Source organism: Podarcis bocagei (genome assembly GCF_964188305.1).
Source record: "Podarcis bocagei genome assembly, chromosome: 16".
Taxonomy (NCBI): Eukaryota; Metazoa; Chordata; class Lepidosauria; order Squamata; family Lacertidae; genus Podarcis; species Podarcis bocagei.
This window is the reverse complement of record NC_138142.1, coordinates 17,252,952-17,271,588: the sequence shown is the minus strand read 5'-3', so window position 1 is coordinate 17,271,588 and position 18,637 is coordinate 17,252,952. Positions and strand designations below refer to the sequence as shown.

At 43.8% G+C, this 18,637-nt stretch overlaps 1 protein-coding gene across 4 annotated transcripts; it reads right to left on the bottom strand.

Annotated features, from left to right (window-relative positions):
• Positions 1-180: 180 nt before the first annotated feature.
• LOC308575904 (uncharacterized protein) lies at positions 181-14,027 on the bottom strand. Of its 4 annotated transcripts, none has more exons than XM_081175038.1 (8): positions 13,901-14,027; positions 10,527-10,685; positions 7,701-7,877; positions 6,261-6,557; positions 3,781-3,849; positions 2,411-2,575; positions 993-1,166; positions 181-351 (listed from the first exon to the last, which is right to left on the bottom strand). In XM_081175038.1, exons 2-8 carry the CDS (start codon positions 10,678-10,680, stop codon positions 233-235), a joined length of 1,155 nt encoding a protein of 384 aa, XP_081031164.1. In that variant the 5' UTR covers positions 10,681-10,685; positions 13,901-14,027; the 3' UTR covers positions 181-232. The 4 variants fall into 4 exon arrangements, with proteins under 4 accessions (XP_081031164.1, XP_081031167.1, XP_081031166.1 ...); XM_081175041.1 differs by having other exon boundaries at positions 997-1,166; XM_081175040.1 differs by having other exon boundaries at positions 3,781-3,846.
• Between the last annotated feature and the right edge of the window lie 4,610 nt (positions 14,028-18,637).

Here is an 18,637-nt window from a genome sequence, read left to right as displayed (position 1 = left end):
TCAGAGTTCTCCCACGCTGAATTGTCTCGTTGTTGTTGTTGTTGTTTATTGTTTCATCAGGTTTTGTTTTGTGTGTATATACCTATGCATTATAGGAACATCATTCCTGACAGAGATTTTCCAGGAAATAACTTTTCATTTCAAACAGGATACGTGAACCTCTAGGAAGACTCAAACCCACACAAGGAAAATGTTTAATAACTTCTCATTTGTGTCCAAATTAATAAAAGTTTTATCCCTTCGTTTCTTCCACAGCCAAGTGAAGGCTAGGGGCCAGGGCTCGCTCCTCCTCAGGGGCTTCATTCAGGTGTTGCACAAGGTTCCCGTCCTCAGATGGTTCTTCCATTTTAACTGTTGCAAAGAAACAAGGGGGGGAGAGGAACCAAGGTCAAAGTGGAGCCAGCTCTCATCTTTTCTCTCCCCCCACCTCCCACCCTGCCTGAGAATTTCCGGTACTCCAAGGCAAACCATATTCAGATCAATTCCTTTAGGAGGAACAGAATCCAAACATACATTCACACCCCTGAAGGCCCTTTGAGAAGGGACATAGCTCAGTGGCAGAATATCTGCTTTGACAGAGATAAGCTTGGTGGATCAGGGGGATGCTCTGGACGAAGTGTATCTTGATTTCAGTAAGGCTTTGATAAAGTCCCTCATGATATTCTCATGAGGAAGCTGGTAAAATGTGGGCTGAACGAGGTAACTGTTAGGTGGATTTGTAGCTGGTTGACTGACCAAACCCAGAGTACTCATCAATGGTTCCTCATCATCCTGGAAAATAGTGACAAGTGGGGTGCCGCAGGGTTCTGTCCTGGGCAAGTTGTTGTTTAACATCTTTTATTCCCCTGGGGATAAAAAGAAGCACCAGTGTGGATAAACCCAGAGTTAACCACATTAGAGCTATGAGCCCATTGAACCTTGTCCCCTTCCACCAGGCACTGGATTTAGCAACAGGAAATATGTCCTTGACGTAAACAAACCCCACAGCTTACACACTGCAAAGATGTTCCCGTCCTCCGCCCCTGACCAGCTTCTTTTCCTGCCTCTTTCAGTCTGGAAGGTGGAAGAGCGACCCGAGGGAACAACCGGACAGCTGGATCCACCTTGTGCAGCAGCATTTTCCAGGCTAGGGGCAGGCAGCTCCTCATCCTCTTCATCCAATTTAACTGTGCACAGAAATAAGGAATCAGGACCATATCAGACTACCAGTACTGCCCCCCAAAAACCACCAAGGTGAAATTGGGTCCCTAACTCCCCAAAGGTTTGAGACCCATCAGCTACCCTCACCTGATTTAGCTGGCCAGTTGAAGTCGTTATTGGGTTGAGGTATTGTTTATTTGCTAATTAGTCAGCCAGTTTCGTTTATTATTTGAGTTTTGATAATGTTGTTTGCTCCTCTTTATATGGATAGTATGCTTTTTCCACCCTATGAATGTTACGCTATACGATTTTCCCCATTCCTCCTCCGCCCGCCCCCCCATGGTATTATGGCTGCCAAGACCATATAACACCAGTCATGAAAGACCTACATTGTCTCCCAGTACGTTTCCAAGCACAATTCAAAGTGTTGATGCTGACCTTTCAAGCCCTGAACAGCCTTGGTCCAGTATTCCTGAAGGAGCGTCTCCACCCCCATCGCTCAGCCCGGACACTGATGTCTAGCTCCGAGGGCCTTCTGGCGGTTCCCTCACTGTGAGAAGTGAGGTTACAGTGAACCAGGCAGAGGGCCTTCTCAGTGGTGGCGCACGCCCTGTGGAACGCCCTCCCAACAGATGTCAAGGAAATAAACAACTATCTGACTTTTAGAAGACATCTGAAGGCAGCCCTGTTTAGGGAAGTTTTTAATGTTTGATGTCTTATCATGTTTTTAATATTCTGTTGGTAGCTACCCAGAGTGGCTGGGGAGGTCCGGCCAGATGGGTGGGGTATAAATAAATGGTGGTGGTGGCTATTGTTGTATATTTTTCTTTGCTGTAAATCACTTGGAAATAAATAAATAAATAAATAAATAAATAAATAAATAAATAAATGTCTTTAAGAAGATTGTTCCAAAGAAACTCCCTTAAAAGAATCAAGTTTTTTTTGTCCTAAGAAAGTCTTAAAATCCTTCTAAAAAAAATAAAAAACTTAAAAAAATTGTTCAGTAGCACCTTAAAGACCAACTAAGTTTGTTCTTGGTATACCGGTAAGCTTTTGTGTGTATGCACACTTCTTCCGATATAACAGCAGCAGCAGCAGCAGCAGCAGCAGCAACAACAACAATGGAATTGTAGAGCTGGAAGGGACCCCCAAGAGCCATCTAGTCCAACCCCTGCAACGCAAGGAAGTCCAAGCAAGGTGCTAGGGTGGACCAGAAGGAATTGCTGGGTATCCTTAAACCAGAGTGTGTTTTTGCAGTGTTCAGACCCACCTTGGCCAGGGGGAGACCCACAGGTCCCTTTCCTCATCTTCTGTTGCAGGGCTGACTGCCAGCTGCTATTGTGGTTCCTGCGGAATATGTGAGGGGGGTGGCTGTTAATCAGTTCCTTCAGGCGCTTCAGCACCCCTTTCAGGGGCTTCTCCTTTGCCGCCGTTTCTGAACAAGAAGAATAACAAGCCATGTCATTGTTTGGGGAAGCGGCACCAAGCCAGGCTGGGAAAGGAAGGTGAAGAAGACTCAGGAATTTCACCGCTATCCAGAGGGGCAGTGCAAACAGGTCAGCATTCATGCGTCCCAAATGGGTCCCTGCCAGATGTTTTGGACTAGAACTCCCATCAGCCCCCCAAACAGATGTCTTCAAATATCTGAAAGGCTGTCCCACCATGGAAGATAGAACAAGAGGGCAGGACCTGAACCAATGGATTCAAATGAGGACAGATTGGGAGAGGCTATGGAAAACAGATTTGAAATTCATGGTATGTTGTTCACTAAAAGAAAACTACAGGAAAATGATATACCAGAGGTACTTGGCTCCTCTTAAATTAGCAAAAATGTACAGAACGAGTACAAATACTTGCTGTAAATGTAAAGAAAAAGATACCTTTTATCATATGTGGTGGACATGTAAAGTAGTAAAGAAAAAATTGGGAGATGATGTATAATGAAATGAAAAAAGGTTCAAAATAACTTTTGTTAAAATACCAGAAGCTTTCTTATTAGGAATTACAGGTACCAAGTTTCCAAAGGATCAGAAAAGATTGTTTATGTATGCTACAACACCCACATGGATGCTACTGGCCCAGAGATGGAAGGAAGAGACAACACCGATCAGAGAAGAATGGCAAATCAGGATGATGGACTATGCCAAAATGGCAAAATTAACTGGGAAGCTCAGAAATCAAGAAGACAATAACTTTAAAAAAGAATGGGAAAAGTTTATAATTTATATACGAGACCATTGCAAGCAGGTTAAAACATTGGCAGGATTTTAAACACACTTGTAATGTAAAGGAAACTATGGACAATTCAGCAGGAAAAATATTTTGATAAATATTGATATGCAGTTGTAATTATTTTCATTAGGACCCATGGAAGGGATGGGGGAAAGTCAGGAGATTCAGAGTAATCTCAGTATTTGGATTTTGAATTGTTGTTTGTTGTATGTTTATATTTAAAAAAAATATCAAATGAAAACAATTATTAAAAAAACAAAAAGAGAAGGAAGGAGATTCTGACTCAATTACAGAAATGACTTTCTGACGGGAAGAGCTCTTCGATGGTGGAACAAGCATCGCAGACCACAGCCAAGAGAACAGGTCCATTCCTTTGTCCCAAACCACCTCCTCCCCAAGTTTACAAACCTTCTGCTGCTCCTTCTTCCTTCCAGGACTCTAGCACAGGTTGGTGGCCAGGATCTGCAGCAGCTTCTGCTGAAACAAAAGAAATCAAGGAATGCATCAGCGTTTGGGCTGTCCTGCTGGAATTTTAGGTGTAACTCTTTCCATTAGATGGGAAGAAGATAAAGCCCCTCCCAGAGAAGAATGGCAGGTCAAGTTGATGGACTATGCCAAAATGGCCAAAATGACCGGAAGAATCAGAAGTCAGGAAGACCAAAGTTTCAATAAGGGATGGGGAAAATGTATAGCCTGTCTTAAAAACCATTGCAAACAGTTAAAATCGTCAGTAGGATTGGAATATCACTTGCAGTTTAAGGGTGAATTTTGGACACAATGGAGCTGTCAGAGAACTGCCATCAGAGGCACGGGAGAAGGAGAGGGTCTCTGATTCTGCAGGGGAAGGTCCCAGCGCTAGAGGGAGACTCAGCTGGGAAGAAGGGGAAGAGAATGAGTGTAACACCAGGGATCCAGGAGAGCAACGGGACAGGGAGGTGCAGGGGCTCCAGGACTCTTCTTTGGAAGTTAGTGAGGAGAGCCCAAGCACCCCGCTGCCCACGCCCACCCTGCGCAGGAGACTCCCGCGCAGTGAGAGGCGGAGACGATTAGGTGTCAAACAACTCTTATGCTGGCAACGCTTTAAGAAACGCCCACAGACAGATTCTACGAGTGACTAAGGGCAGCCACGCTGAGATGGGCTGTGCAGTCCGGAGGGTTTAACCAGGCAATCTAATGCTCAAACGGAGCAGGATTACGCACGAGTAACTCCCAACCATTATAGGAGCTGTAAAAGATGTGGATTATCATAAAAGATGCAGGAGGAAATGATCAACAGTAGCACCCACAAAGGTGAGGAGGGAAGCCCAGGAAATTCCTTAGAATCTTGTTTCTATGTTGTATGTTTGATATGTGACTGTAAAGTTTGAATCTGAAAAACCAAATAAATAAATCTGGGTGCAACTCAGCATGCTGAGAGGGGTTTGCATGGGGTAACAGGGTTCGTCATTTTAGGAGGTGAAACTTAACTGTTGTTCATTTCTTCGGTGAAGGGTCTTAAAAATATGTTTCTGGGATGTGAGGAATTCAAATCCGCTATTATTTTTGTGATTGGACAACATTTAGCTTGGCCACTCTACATTTGACAAAGAAACACATGAAGCGTTTTCGGAAAACCAAAGAATTTTAATTGTACCTTCTGGAAATGTCAGGTAATGCTAAATAATAAAAAATAAAAAATAAAATAACCTAGAACTGCAAGTACTTGGCAATCATTTTTAATGATTTCTATGCCATTTTACACACACTTTATGTACCAAGCAAAACTAAATTGTATTAATTTAAACAAAATATCTGTTGAGTTTCCAAGTCACGTTGCAACTTTTTAGCACCCCTTGTTTTTGGAAGCTGGAAGCTGAAGAAATTCAACATGCCCTGATGGGTTAATGGAGTGGGGGACCCCCAGCTCCCCTGGACCATCTGCTCTATGCTGACATCTCTCTTATCTCTTTGATGTTTAGAGGGAGAAACCTGAGGTTGCATCCAGCTTTACGATTCCCTGCTCCTCTTCCCATTCTTAATCTGGACCTCCAGGGGGAGAGGTCCTCTTGGATCTACCTCCTGAGAGGAAAGGGGCAAGGCCGCCTTCTTTGTCTCTCCAACCAGACAGCCAGGACTATAGAACTCTTTCCCTAACCATTAATAAATGTAGAAACATGAGAAGTTTGCTGGGTCTGGCCAATGGCCTTTCTAGCCCAGCATCCTCTTCTCACAGTGGCCAAAGAGATGTCTGTGGTAAACCCTGCAGCAGAATCCGAGCCCAAGAGCTCTCTCCCCTCCCGCGGTTTTGAGCAATTGGTAATTCAGAGGTGGCAGAGCAGAGCCATCCTGGCCAAGAGCCCCGGCAGCCCTCTCCTCCTCCATCAATTTGTCTAGCCCTCTTTCAAAGCCATCCAAGTCGCTGGCCATCGCTACCTCCTTTGGCAGGGAGTTCCACAGTTCAACTTTGTGCTGTGGGAAGGACTTTGTTTTATCTCCCCTGAGTCTTCCAACCTTCAGATTCACGGGACATCCCTGCACACCAGTGGGGGAGGGGGAGAACTATCCCCTCTCTCCATGCCAGGCATCAGTTTATCGATTTCTACCATGTCGCCTCTTTGAACTGGACTGTGGGGTTCCCTCTCTCCTTCTACTCCATGGGGGGATCCTTCAGGACCTCCTCTGCTTGGCTCCGCCTCTCCCGCTGCAAGACGGTCCAGAGGGTCGGTGGGCGTGGCTTGAGGAGGAGGCTTGGCTTGGATACATTTTGGGTTTTTACCTTGTATTTTTATGTTATGAACCGTGCTGAGATCTATGGAGGATGAACAGCATACTAATGAATGAATTAATAGCAAGGTGCAGGTCCCTGGTCAAACCTACTGCCATAAAGGTCTACCCACAGCCTCACTTACTTGTGGGATGTGATCCAACCATCCCTTGCCAGGATCCCCTGGGTGCCCCGTTGCCCAGACCATTGGCATCGCCAGGTGGGATGTTGGAGGGGAACAGCTGGCTCATGGCAATGTTGGCCAGGAATCTCTCCAGGATGGGGAGCGGGGAGGCTGACGAAGCTTGGCTGCCCATGGTGATAAGCTCTGGTTCTTGGGTGGAAGGAAGCCCCCTTTCCTCCTCTGGAGTGAGCAATGCGCTCCAAGGCCTGAACGCCGTCCCCTTCTGCCACAAAGTCCAATCCACCTTTGATCCAGTGTCTAGGAAGAACAAAAACACTCCAACTGAAGGCGCTGAGGGATGGGACGCCTCTCCTATCCTATCCTCTCCGAGGCCTCAGCCCCTGGCTGTTTTGGAGCTACAGTTCCCATCATTCCGGACCACTGGACATGCTAGCTAGCAATGATGGGAGTTGCAGTCCAACAACAGCTGGGGACCCAAGGTTGAGAAAGACTACATAAGCTGGTAGCAATGGTTCTCCAGCATACTGCCTTGCCAGGGTGGCACATGTTCTGGCTATCTCCCTCTTGGACTACTGCAATGCGCTCTACATGGGGCTACCTTTGAAGGTGACCCAGAGACTATGATCAATCCAGAATGTGGCAGCTAAACTGGTGCCTGGGAGTAGCCACCAAGACCACATAACACTGGTCCAGAAAGACCTACATTGGCTCCCAGTACGTTTCCGAGCACAATTTAAAGTGTTGGTGCTGACCTTTCAGGCCCTAAATTGCCTTGTCCCTGTATACCTGAAGGAGCGTCTCCACCCCCATTGTTCAGCCCGGACACTGAGGTCCAGATCCGAGGGCCTTCTGGTGGTTCCCTCCCTGCTAGAAGTGAGGTTACAGGGAACCAGGCAGAGGGCCTTCTCGGTAGTGGCACCCACCCTGTGGAACGTCTTCCCATCAGATATCAAGGAGATAAAGAAGTATCTGACTTTTAGAAGACATCTGAAGGCAGCCCTGTTTAGGGAAGCTTTTAATGTTTGATGTTTTATCGTGATTTTCATATTCTATTGGGAGCCACATGGAGGTGGCAACCCAGCCAGATGGGCGGGGTATGTATGTATAAATAAATAAATAAATAAATAAATAATAATTATTATTAGTACCCAAACTTTTCCATGGGATCTGGGTCAAAGTCAGATCTGATAGAATCTGCGCCCTGAAAACCTCTATTTACTTTCCAAGAGAGAGAAAAGATAACCTCCTCAGCCCTTCACAGCTAAAGGTGTGATGTAGGTGTTCAGAGGCTTTCCAGGTACTGATGTCATGTTAGTAAGCTCCGATTTAAATGTACACCTGCCCTACCAAGAAGGTGCAAAGCAGGTGACATCACCTGCCTCCACCACCATTGTCTGCCCTTCCCACTGCCTTGCTAGAGGTGCAACCCCAGAGGCTCACCTTCCTGGGCTGAACTCAGGGCCTCCACCTCCTCCATGGTCCACGGGTGCTGCCTCTCCGGGGAGCTGTTGACGGAGAAGCTGGCAGTTGTTAACCACGGCTGGCTGGGGGAGTTCTGAGGCAGCTCCCTCAGGGACCGCTCCAGGTCTTGCAAGGGGGCGCTGTTCCAGCTGGGTCCTACCGAGAAAGGGCACGCAAAGCTGTCGGCTACACAACTGCACCATGCTGCTGTTCCTTTATTATCTAGGTACCAATTTTCATTCCAAGAAGAAATACCAAAACAGTCAAGGAATCATGGAATCACGGAGTTGGAAGGGACTCATAGAGTCATCTAGACCAACCCCATGCATGACGGAGATAGTATCTTAAGAAAGGGCAACAGCAAAACGACACTCAAACCGATTTCAGAAACATACTTGGAATTAAAATTTACAGTAAAACAACAGGTTTAAAACATGCATAATTAAAATATACAATGTACAAGTACATTAAAACACTGTAACAATTAAAATAGTTAGACTAGCCGTTCCCTAAAACATCAAACATTGAAAATTATTATTATTTCTGAAGGCAGCCCTGTATGGGGAAGTTTTTAATGTTTGATGTTCTATTATTGGGGGGGGGGTGTTATTGGGTTGTTGTTTTTATTGATTATATATGCTGTTTTTATTGTTGGGTTGTTTTTATTGTTGGGTAGTTGTTTTTATTCATTATATATGCTGCTGGAGGAGGGCAGGGTGTGGCTTTATTTGATGGGGTGGAGGGAGGGAGGAGAAGGTAGGGTCTATATCAGATAGCTGCCTGCACAGCATTCTTTGATGGGGGTGGAGGGAGGGAGAGTATTTTCACACCGGGTACCACCTGACCTTGCTACGCCACTGCCTAGAAGGGCACAGGCAGTGGGACATCCAGTCAGTGTAACTGCCTGTTCCACTGGTCTGGATCTTCTCCTCCTGCACGTGATCTGGGAGATGCGCCTGGCTCTGGCTGACTCCATAAAAGAGCCGAGTCATGCAGCCATTTTCTTGGTTGTTGTTTTTCTCTTGTCTTGCTTGCTGATCTTTTGCTGCCACGCTGCTCTCCTGCAGCCATTTTGTGATCTTAATGTGATTTTGCTATCTGCTGGCTCTCAGCCAGCAGCACATGAGTTCTCACACAGTTTCTTTGTGTAACTATCAAGCAAAGTCTGCTTTTCAGGGATCATATTGCAAACTGAAATGTGTCAACTTTTTGTTACTTTACTCAGAAAGACTCTTGTGTTGTTATTCTTTTAAGAGGGATCAAAAGGGAACACCAGAAATAAACTTAACTAAGAGATTAATAATAATAATAATAATAATAATAATAAATTTTTATTTATATCCCGCCCTCCCCAGCCGAAGCCGGGCTCAGGGCGGCTAACAACACTAAAATAGTGCCACATTATACATCTGCTCTGCTACATCACTTACTAGTGTGAGGGAGGGAAATATCTTTTAGGTTGAGGTTCAAGTATAATTATTACTCTACTTTTTTAGCAGTCAGTCGTGTTTTCATTGTTCATCAGCTGATTATTCACTATCTTCTCCATTTATGGGCTGTTGGTGTCCCCCCCCCCAAAGTTCTTTCCAGTATTTTATCCAGAAGATATTAGTATCCTTTACCGTTTCAAATCGTTTTCTTTTCCCTTTGAAATAGAAATTCCCTCTGGAAATTCCCACCTAAAATCAATAGACTTAGCTTTTAATGCCTTCGCTAGAAATTGAAATTTGTTTCTTTTCTTAAGCAGACAGGGTGGGATTACCTTTAAAATTATAATCTCCTTTCCATTGATTTTTATTTCATTTCTCTACTTGTCATTAGTATCTTATCTTTAATCCAATTTGAAGTAAACCTTACAATACAATCTCCTGGCCATTTATTAGCTTTCACTTTCACGGAGTTGACTCTGAATATTTTTTCTGTGTATCTGAGTACGTCCTCTTTCTGTAATCCTAACCAGGTGGTTAGATTCTCTATTATTTTCTTCTGTAAATTTTCCCAAAGTTCCTCGGGTATCCCTCAAAATCTCAGTATTTTCTCTCTACAGTGGTACCTCGGGTTAAGAACTTAATTCGTTCTGGAGGTCTGTTCTTAACCTGAAACTGTTCTTAACCTGAAGCACCTCTTTAGCTAATGGGGCCTCCCGCTGCTGCCGTGCTGCTGCTGCGCGATTTCTGTTCTCATCCTGAAGCAAAGTTCTTAACCCAAGGTAATATTTCTGGGTTAGCGGAGTCTGTAACCTGAAGCGTATGTAACCTGAAGCGTATGTAACCCGAGGTACCACGGTACTTTGCATTTGTAGCTTCTTGTTTGATTTTAAACTCATCTATTTCTTTTTTAAATTTATTACATTCTTTCCTTGATTCTCTATTCTCTTTTGTTATTTTCTTCGCAACTTCCTCCTAACCTTGAGTCTTGTTTTTTATTTCTTGTATATTTTTTTAGTATTCTTTGTTCTGTACTGTAAGCTCATTCACCTGCCCGACAAATGCTTCTGAGACTTTTGAGTTTGCCTCCATTCTTCCTTCCATTCTGTCTAATTTCTCTTCTAGTCCTTTAACCCTTTCATTCATTTCTTTTTTCATTTCACCTAGATCTTTTTTCATTTCTCCTTTATCTGTTTTCAAGGCCAGGATGAGCCCCCTTGGTGGAACACAGGACCTGGCTAAGTGTGGACAAGCATAGATCCCATCTGCCTTCTCAAGTCACTGCAACTGCATCACTCCTCTCTTCAAATACCCTCCCACCCCATGTTTTCTGAACCAACCAGTCCAACCGCCCCACCCTGTCTGGACTCTGCCTCACCCTCCAAATACGGGACCCATATCCATAGGCCAATGACTGTCTCTGGGCTGCTGTGAGCAAGGGCTCCATCAGGGAGGCTAGAGGCCAGGTCTTGCTCCTCAGGGTCTTCCTTCAGGTCTTGCACAAGGTTCCCATCCTCAAATTGTTCTTCCATTTTAACTGTTGCAAAAAAAACAAGGGAGGGGGGAACCAGGGTCAAAGTGGAGCCAATCCTAGAATCATAGAATCATAGAGTTGTAATAGACCACAAGGGCCATCGAGTCCAACCCCCTGTCAAGCAGGAAACACCATCAGAGCACTCCTGACATATGGTTGTCAAGCCTCTGCTTAAAGACCTCCAAAGTAGGAGACTCCACCACACTCCTTGGCAGCAAATTCCACTGTCGAACAGCTCTTACTGTCAGCAAGTTCTTCCTAATGTTTAGGTGGAATCTTCTTTCTTGTAGTTTGGATCCATTGCTCCGTGTCCGCTTCTCTGGAGCAGCAGAAAACAACCTTTCTCCCTCCTCTACATGACATCCTTTTATATATTTGAACATGGCTATCATATCACCCCTTAACCTCCACTTCTCCAGGCTAAACATGCCCAGCTCCCTTAGCCGTTCCTCATAAGGCATCGTTTCCAGGCCTTTGACCATTTTGGTTGCCCTCCTCTGGACACGTTCCAGTTTGTCAGTGTCCTTCTTGAACTGTGGTGCCTAATCTTTTCTCTCCCCCATCACCCACTCTGCCTGAGAATTTCTGGTAATCCAAGGCAAACCATATTCAGATCAATTCCTTTGGAAAGAACAGAATCCAAACATACATTCACACCCCTGAAGTCCTTTTGAGAAGAGCCATAGCTCAGTGGCAGAATATCTGCTTTGACAAAGTTAAGCTTGGTGGATCGGGGATGCTCTGGACATAGTGTATCTTGATTTCAGTCAGGCTTTTGACAAATTCCCTCATGATATTCTCATGAGGAAGCTGGTAAAATGTGGGCTGAACAAGGTAACTGTTAGGTGGATTTGTAGCTGGTTGACTGACCAAACCCAGAGTACTCATTAATGGTTCGTCATCCTGGAAAAAAAGCGACAAGCGGGGTGCCGCTTGTCCTGGGCAAGTTGTTGTTTAACGTTTTCTTCAATGACTTGGATGAAGGAATTGAGGGGATGCTCATCAAATTTGCAGATGACACCAAACTGGGAGGGGGTATCTAACGCCACAGAAGACAGAATCAGAATTCCAAATGACATTAACAGATTGGAGAACTGGGCCCAAACTAACAGAGTTAATTTCAGTAGGGACAAATGTAAAGTTCTTCACCTAGGCAGGAAGAACCCGATGCACAAATATAAGATGGGGGACACCTGGAGCAGGATCAAGGAGCCTTGGTGGAACACAAGCTTAACATGAGTCAACAGTGTGATGCAGCAGTAGCAGCAGCAAAAAAAAAGAAAAAAGAAAAGAAAAAAAGAAAAGAAAAAAAAAGGGAAAAAAAGAGGGAAAGGGGAAAAAAACTAATATTATTCTAGTCTGTATCAACAGAAGTCTAGTGTCCTGATCCAAGGAAGTAATAGTCCCTCTCTTTTCTGCCTTGGCCAGACTGCACCTGGAGTCATATGTCCAGTTCTGGGCACCACAATTTGAGAAGGATGTTGACAAGCTGGAAGGTGTACAGAGGAGGGCAATCAAAATGATCAAGGGTCTGGAAACCAAGCCTTAGGAGCAGGGGCACCGACTTATAAAAAATATTGGGGGGGGGCCCATACCGGCGTCCATACTGGCGGCAGGATGGCAGTGGTGCTTTTGCATGCAAGAACCGGCCTGCCCTCCCCAGGCTTCGCGCCGGGAGGCGGCCACCCCCTCCTACCAACGTCACCTTAGCCGAACCCAGAAAAAAAGCCCCGCTCCGGCGGCGGGAACTCCCGTCCCCTCCATTCTCCCCTCACCCTGGTCCCTCGCCGGCGACGAATACGCCGTTCCTCGGCCCCGCGGCTCCATTCCTTTCTAAAGTCCCGCCGCTGGGGGTCTTCCTCTGACTGACCGACCTGCCCGCCCCTTCTCAGGAGCTCCCGGTCACTTTGGGAGGCGCGTGCCGGAGTCCCCTGCGCGGTTTTTGGCAAGGTGCCTAATAATTTTCTTAAATTATTGGGGGGCAGAGCCCCCCCAAACGAATTTTTGAGGGGGCTCGGGCCCCCTCAGGCCCCATGGAGTCGGCGCCTATGCTTAGGAGGAAGGGTTGACGAAGTTGGGGATGTTTAGCCTAGAGAAGACTGAGATGTGATAAAATAGCCTTCTTCAAATAACTGAAAGACTGTTGCATGGAATATGGAGCAAGCTTGTTTTCCGCTGCTCCAGAGGGGGGGGGGGTCACCCCAACCAATGAATTCAAATGACAAGGAAAGGGATTCTGAAAGAGACACCAGGAAGAACTTTATGATAGTGAGAACTGGCTGACAGTGGAAGGGGCTCCTTCAGAAAGTGGTGGAGGTTTTGAAAACAGGTTTACGAACTTAATCCGTTCCTGAAGTCCATTCTTAAACTGAATCCATTCTTAAACTGAGGCACATTTTCCCTAATGAGGCCTCCTGCCAGCGGTGCCCTTCCACCGTTTGGATTCCGTTTGTAGACTGAGGTAAAGTTCACAAACCAGAAGACTACTTCCGGTTTTGTGGAGTTTGTAAACCGAATAGTTTGTAAACAGGGCTGTTTGTAAACCGAGGTACTGCTGTATAAGCATTGTAATTCACAATTACCTCACCGTTTGCAATCCTACTACCCAGATTCAACTTTTCTGAGACCCTTTGCTTTTACGGAAAAGTGACATTTCCCTTTCTTACAACTTCTACCATGTCACCTCTTTGAATTGGGCGTTGCATGGCTACTACTCCTGTGTAATTGTGGAGTTTTTTGGCCTGGGGCTTACTCCAAGTCCCCTCCCTAGTTGCCGCCCCTCATTCCTAGGTCCCAGTTTGGGATACAACATTAAAACGCAGTATTAAAACAACCTACAAGCGTTTCTGTGCGCTGCTCTGGTTCGCCAGAAGTGGCTTAGTCATGCCAGCCACATGCCAGCTGTACACCGGCTCCCTCGGCCAGTAAAGCGAGATGAGCGCCGCAACCTCAGAGTCGTCTGCGACTGCACCTAAAGGTCAGGGGTCCCTTTACCTTTACTTTACAAGTGTAAAAATGAGCCAGGTCCTAAAAACAGACACCTCAGATGTCAGAAGCCGGGTTCTAGAAGTGCGTCTTCAGTATCCTCTGGAAGCTGTGTAAGGAAGGTGCCAGGAGTACCTCTTTGGGGAGGGAGTTCCACTGTTTAGGGGCCGCCACAGAGAAGGCCCTGCCCTGGGGGGTGCCCCACTGCAAGCCTCTGAGGGAGGAGAAATTACCGAGAGGCAGCACCCAAGAGGGTCTGTAAGGAAGGAAGGTTCTGGAAGGTAATGGCTGCGTCAGTTTGCTGCTGGGAATGAAGCATTCCTGAGCATTCCATTCTCACACAGTTCCATAACTGCCACCTTGGAGACAGCATCATTTAACTGGTTCCACAGCAACTGGCAAAAGCAAAGGAGGCCGGAACTTTTTGCCACATGAATCAAATTTCTCTCTTTTTTAATTTGTTTATTGGGTTTTACAGTTTTATGCCAACATAGTCATAAACAAGGGGAAAAAACAAGAATAAATCCCATCCTCCCCCCCCCCCACCCAGCGACTTCCCTCAACTTCCCCTTCTGGTTCTTTAAGTATTTGCTGCTTCTGCTTACATTCTTTTACCTTAATTTCAAAATATTTTAACTAAATGCTCTTAATTTCTTATCATCATGCTCTTAATTTCTTAATTTCAAAATCTTTTAACTAAATGCTCTTAATTTCTTACCATTCATATACTTCTCCCAATCTTCTGTAAATATCTGGTCCCGCAGGTTTCGAATCCTTCCTGTCATTTTGTCCAGTTCTGCATAGTCCATTAATTTTGTCTGCCATTCTTCTTTCGTCGGAATTTCAATTTCTTCTTGTTTCCATTTCTGGGCTAACAATACTCTTGCCGCAGTTGTTGCATATAAAAACAATTTAACATCTTGCCTATTAATGTCCTATAATAATACCAAGTAAAAATGCTTCTGGTTTTTTTTTTAATGTATATTTCAACATCTTTTAAATCTCATTATATATCATTTCCCAGAAGTTCTTTACTTTTTCACATTCCTACCACATATGATAAAATGTTCCTTCTTTTTCTTTACATTTCCAACATTTATTATTTGTCTTATACATTTTAGCTAATTTCATTGGTGTAAATGAAATTTACATCATTTTCATCATATTCTCTTTCAAAGCATTACAGGCTGTAAATTTTATCCTTTCATTCCGCAACCTTTCCCATTCTTCAAACTGTATATTATATCCAAAGTCTTTTGCCCAATGTATCATTACCGATTTCACTTCCTCATCTTTCAAATGCCATTCCAACAGTATTTTATACATTTTAGACATTGTTTTACTTTCATTGTTTAATATTTCTATTTCAAATTTTGATTTTTTATCACCAAATCCTTTTTCCTTTAAATCCTCTTTATATATTTCATTGACTTGGCGATAGTGCAACCAATCATTTACATATTCTTTAACCTCTTCATATGGTTTCATTTTCCATTTATTTCCTTTCCCCCCCAACAATTTCTCATAGGTAACCCAATTTTTACTCATATTTATCTTTTTCACACTCATAGCTTCTAATGGAGTTTTCTTGGCAGGGATACTGGAGTGGCTTGCCGGTTCCTCCTCCAGGTGGATCACGTCTGGTCAAAACTCTTCACTATGACCTATCCATCTTGGGTGCCCTGCTCGGCATAGTTCATAGCTTCTCTGAGTTATTCAAGCCCCTTCACCACGGCAAGGCAGTGATCCCTGATGTTGGGAAAGATGGAGGGCACAAGGAGAAGGGGACGATAGAGGACGAGATGGTTGGATAGTGTTCTCGAAGCTACCAGCATGAGTTTGACTAAACTGCAGGAGGCAGTGGAAGACAGAAGTGCCTGGCGTGATCTGGTCCATGGGGTCACGAAGAATCGGACACAACTAAACGACTAAACAACAACAACAAGCTTCTAATGGAGATAACCACCACGGTGTTTTACGTTCTAATAAGTTTTTATACCTGTCCCATACCTCATATAAAGATCTTCGAAATATGTGATTACCAAATCCTTTATGGATTTTTGTTTTATTATACCATAGATATGCGTGCCAACCAAATCTATTGTCATAACCTTCCAAACCCAACAAATCTGTATTTCTTAACAGCATCCATTTCTTTAACCAACAGAGGCATACCGCTTCATAGTACAACTTCAAATCTGGCAGGGCGAAGCCCCCTCTTTCTTTAACATCTGTTAACAATTTATATTGTATTCTCGGTTTCTTTCTTCCCCTACCAGACATATCTTGAAATTGCTTTTTGCCATTCTTTAAAAATTGCTGCCCCCTTGATTATAAGAATTGAATCTGTTTATAATTTATCTGTAAATATTCAATAAACCATTTCCATTCTTTTATTAAAAAATTTGTTATCTCAATTTCTTATTCGTCCGGTGAGTTTCGCCATTTCTGCATATTCCGTAAGTTTTTCTATCCATTCTTCCTTTGCCAGGCCTTCTGCTTCTTTCCATTTTGGGGCAAGTAACATTCTTGCTGCTGTAGTTGCATACATGAAGAAGTTTCTATATATTTTAGATAGTTCTGTCCCTATAATTCCCTCTAACACATGCGATTTCAATGCCAAAGCATTCAGATAATTTCTCCATAGAAACCGCCATTCTGGCGGTTCCCTCACTGCAAGTGAGGTTACAGGGAACCAGGCAGAGGGCCTTTTCTGTACTGGCGCCCACCGTGTGGAACGCCCTCCAATCACAATGTCAAGGAGATAAAGAAGTATCTGACTTTTAGAAGACATCTGAAGGCAGCCCTGCTTAGGGAAGTTTTTAGTGTTTGATGTTTTATCATGTTTTTAATATTCTGTTGGTAGCTGCCCAGAGTGGCTGGGGAGGTCCGGCCAGATGGAGTATGTTGTTGTTGTTGACGGAGTATAAGTTGTTGTTGTATATTTTTCTTTGTTGTAAGTCACTTGGCAAACAAATAATAATAATAATAATAATAATAATAATAATAACAATAATAATAATAATAATAATAATAATAATGGAATTGTAGCGCTCTCTACAATTCTCTCCCTAAGAGGAGCACTCTCCCTAAGAGGAGCAGGCTAGCTTAAGGGCTGCAGGGCACACACAGCTCTGCTCTCAAACACATTCTCTCTGCAGCACCTGCAACTTGAGGCCATTGTCCAACAGTAGGGCCAGCTCTGCAGAAACCCTCAGAATTGTCACCATGCCTCCCTGCTGCTTCTAAGTGGGTTATGATATTGAGGACAACCAAGTTCCCATTGGAAAAGTTGCCCTGCATTAGTTACCAGGCGTCAGAGCAAGCGCAGTGAAGGTAGTTTAAAGAAAAAAGGATGAACCTCTGTGAAAGGAGATGGAGAGAGATGGCTCTGGTTAAATTTGACAGCACTTCAAGCAGATTTAATATCATACAAAAATAAATTTGATAATGGGTCGGTGGGCAGGAAGGACACAGAACCAACTACAGAAGGCCAGGGATGGTTATGTGAGATCTCATGGGAACTTTGACGGCCCCACGAGATCTAACAAGACCACCCCAGAACCAGCATGCTCAGTGGGTCTTGCCCCTCTAGAAAGGCAGAGAGCTAAAACTCCTTTTCAATGCAAGCTTAACTACAAGCAGCTGAAATCCCACAAGTTAATTGTGCATAAGGTTCAACCATTCTGTACACGCTACAGTAAAACTGTAGCTGCAGCAGACACTAACTGGAACGTCAGAAACATTTGTGAACTAGGCTGCACACTCCCTTCTGACGGCTTTCGAGCAAGGACACTTTCAGCAGTCATTTCAGCACCAAAAGCTGAAGTAGCCGCTTCTGCATGCCTGGCAACTGCAGCCAAAATTACACCATGGAGCTCATGGTCAGAAATATCCCTGAGACCCACAGACAAGTAAATGAAATCTTCAAAGAGGATAACAAGAGACGATTCACTTACACAGTTTCCAAATTCCAAAAGGATGTTATAGATGATAAGTCCAAATTATTAAAGAAGGCGTATAATATACTTTTGGAATGGGAAACTAAAGATGAAGAAGTTAAATCAGTAATGATTAAGTGGGCACAGGATATAGGTCACAATATACCGTACAATTTGAGGATTGGATAAGGCTTTGGAAAGTGAATTTGAAATTTACGGATTGTATATTGTTGAAAGAGAACTATATGAAGATGATGTATAGGTGGTATGTGACACCAACAAAATGGGCAAAAATGTATAAAACAGAATAAACGAACTGTTGGAGATGTAAAGAAGGGGAAGGTACATTTTACCATATGTGGTGGGATTGTAAGATTATTTTTTAAAAATGGGAAATGATATAAGATGAATTGAAAAAAATGTTTAAAATAACATTTGTAAAAAACCAGAAGCTTTTCTGTTAGATATTTTAGGACAAGAGCTGCCGAAAGAAAAACGGACATTATTCATGTATGCTACAACAGCAGCAAGAATCTTAATGGCACAAAACTGGAAGACTGGAGAAATACCATCAAAAGAACAATGGCAAGAAAAGTTGATGAACTATGCAGAGTTGGCAAAGTTAATGGATAAGCTGCATGAAAAGGACAATAGTGATTTTGAAAAAGAATGGGAACCTTTTACAACATATTTGCAGAAACAACAAAAAAACGGACCTGCTGGCAGGATTTAAATAAACATTTATAACTTTATTTACAGAGATCAAGAAATTTAACAATGTGACAACATAGTACTATATACAAACAGCAGAATGTAACATTTGATGTAATAAACCAGAAATGGAAGCCGAGGGAAGTCAATAGGGAGGGGGGAAATTGGAAAATGAATGTTATTGATATTGAATATTTGTTATGAGAAAAAGAAAATCATTAAAAATTATTATTATTGTTTTAAAAAAGAAATATCCCTGAGACGCCTGGCAGGAAGGCACCATCCACTGCCATTATCAGTGTTTGACGAGGACGACCT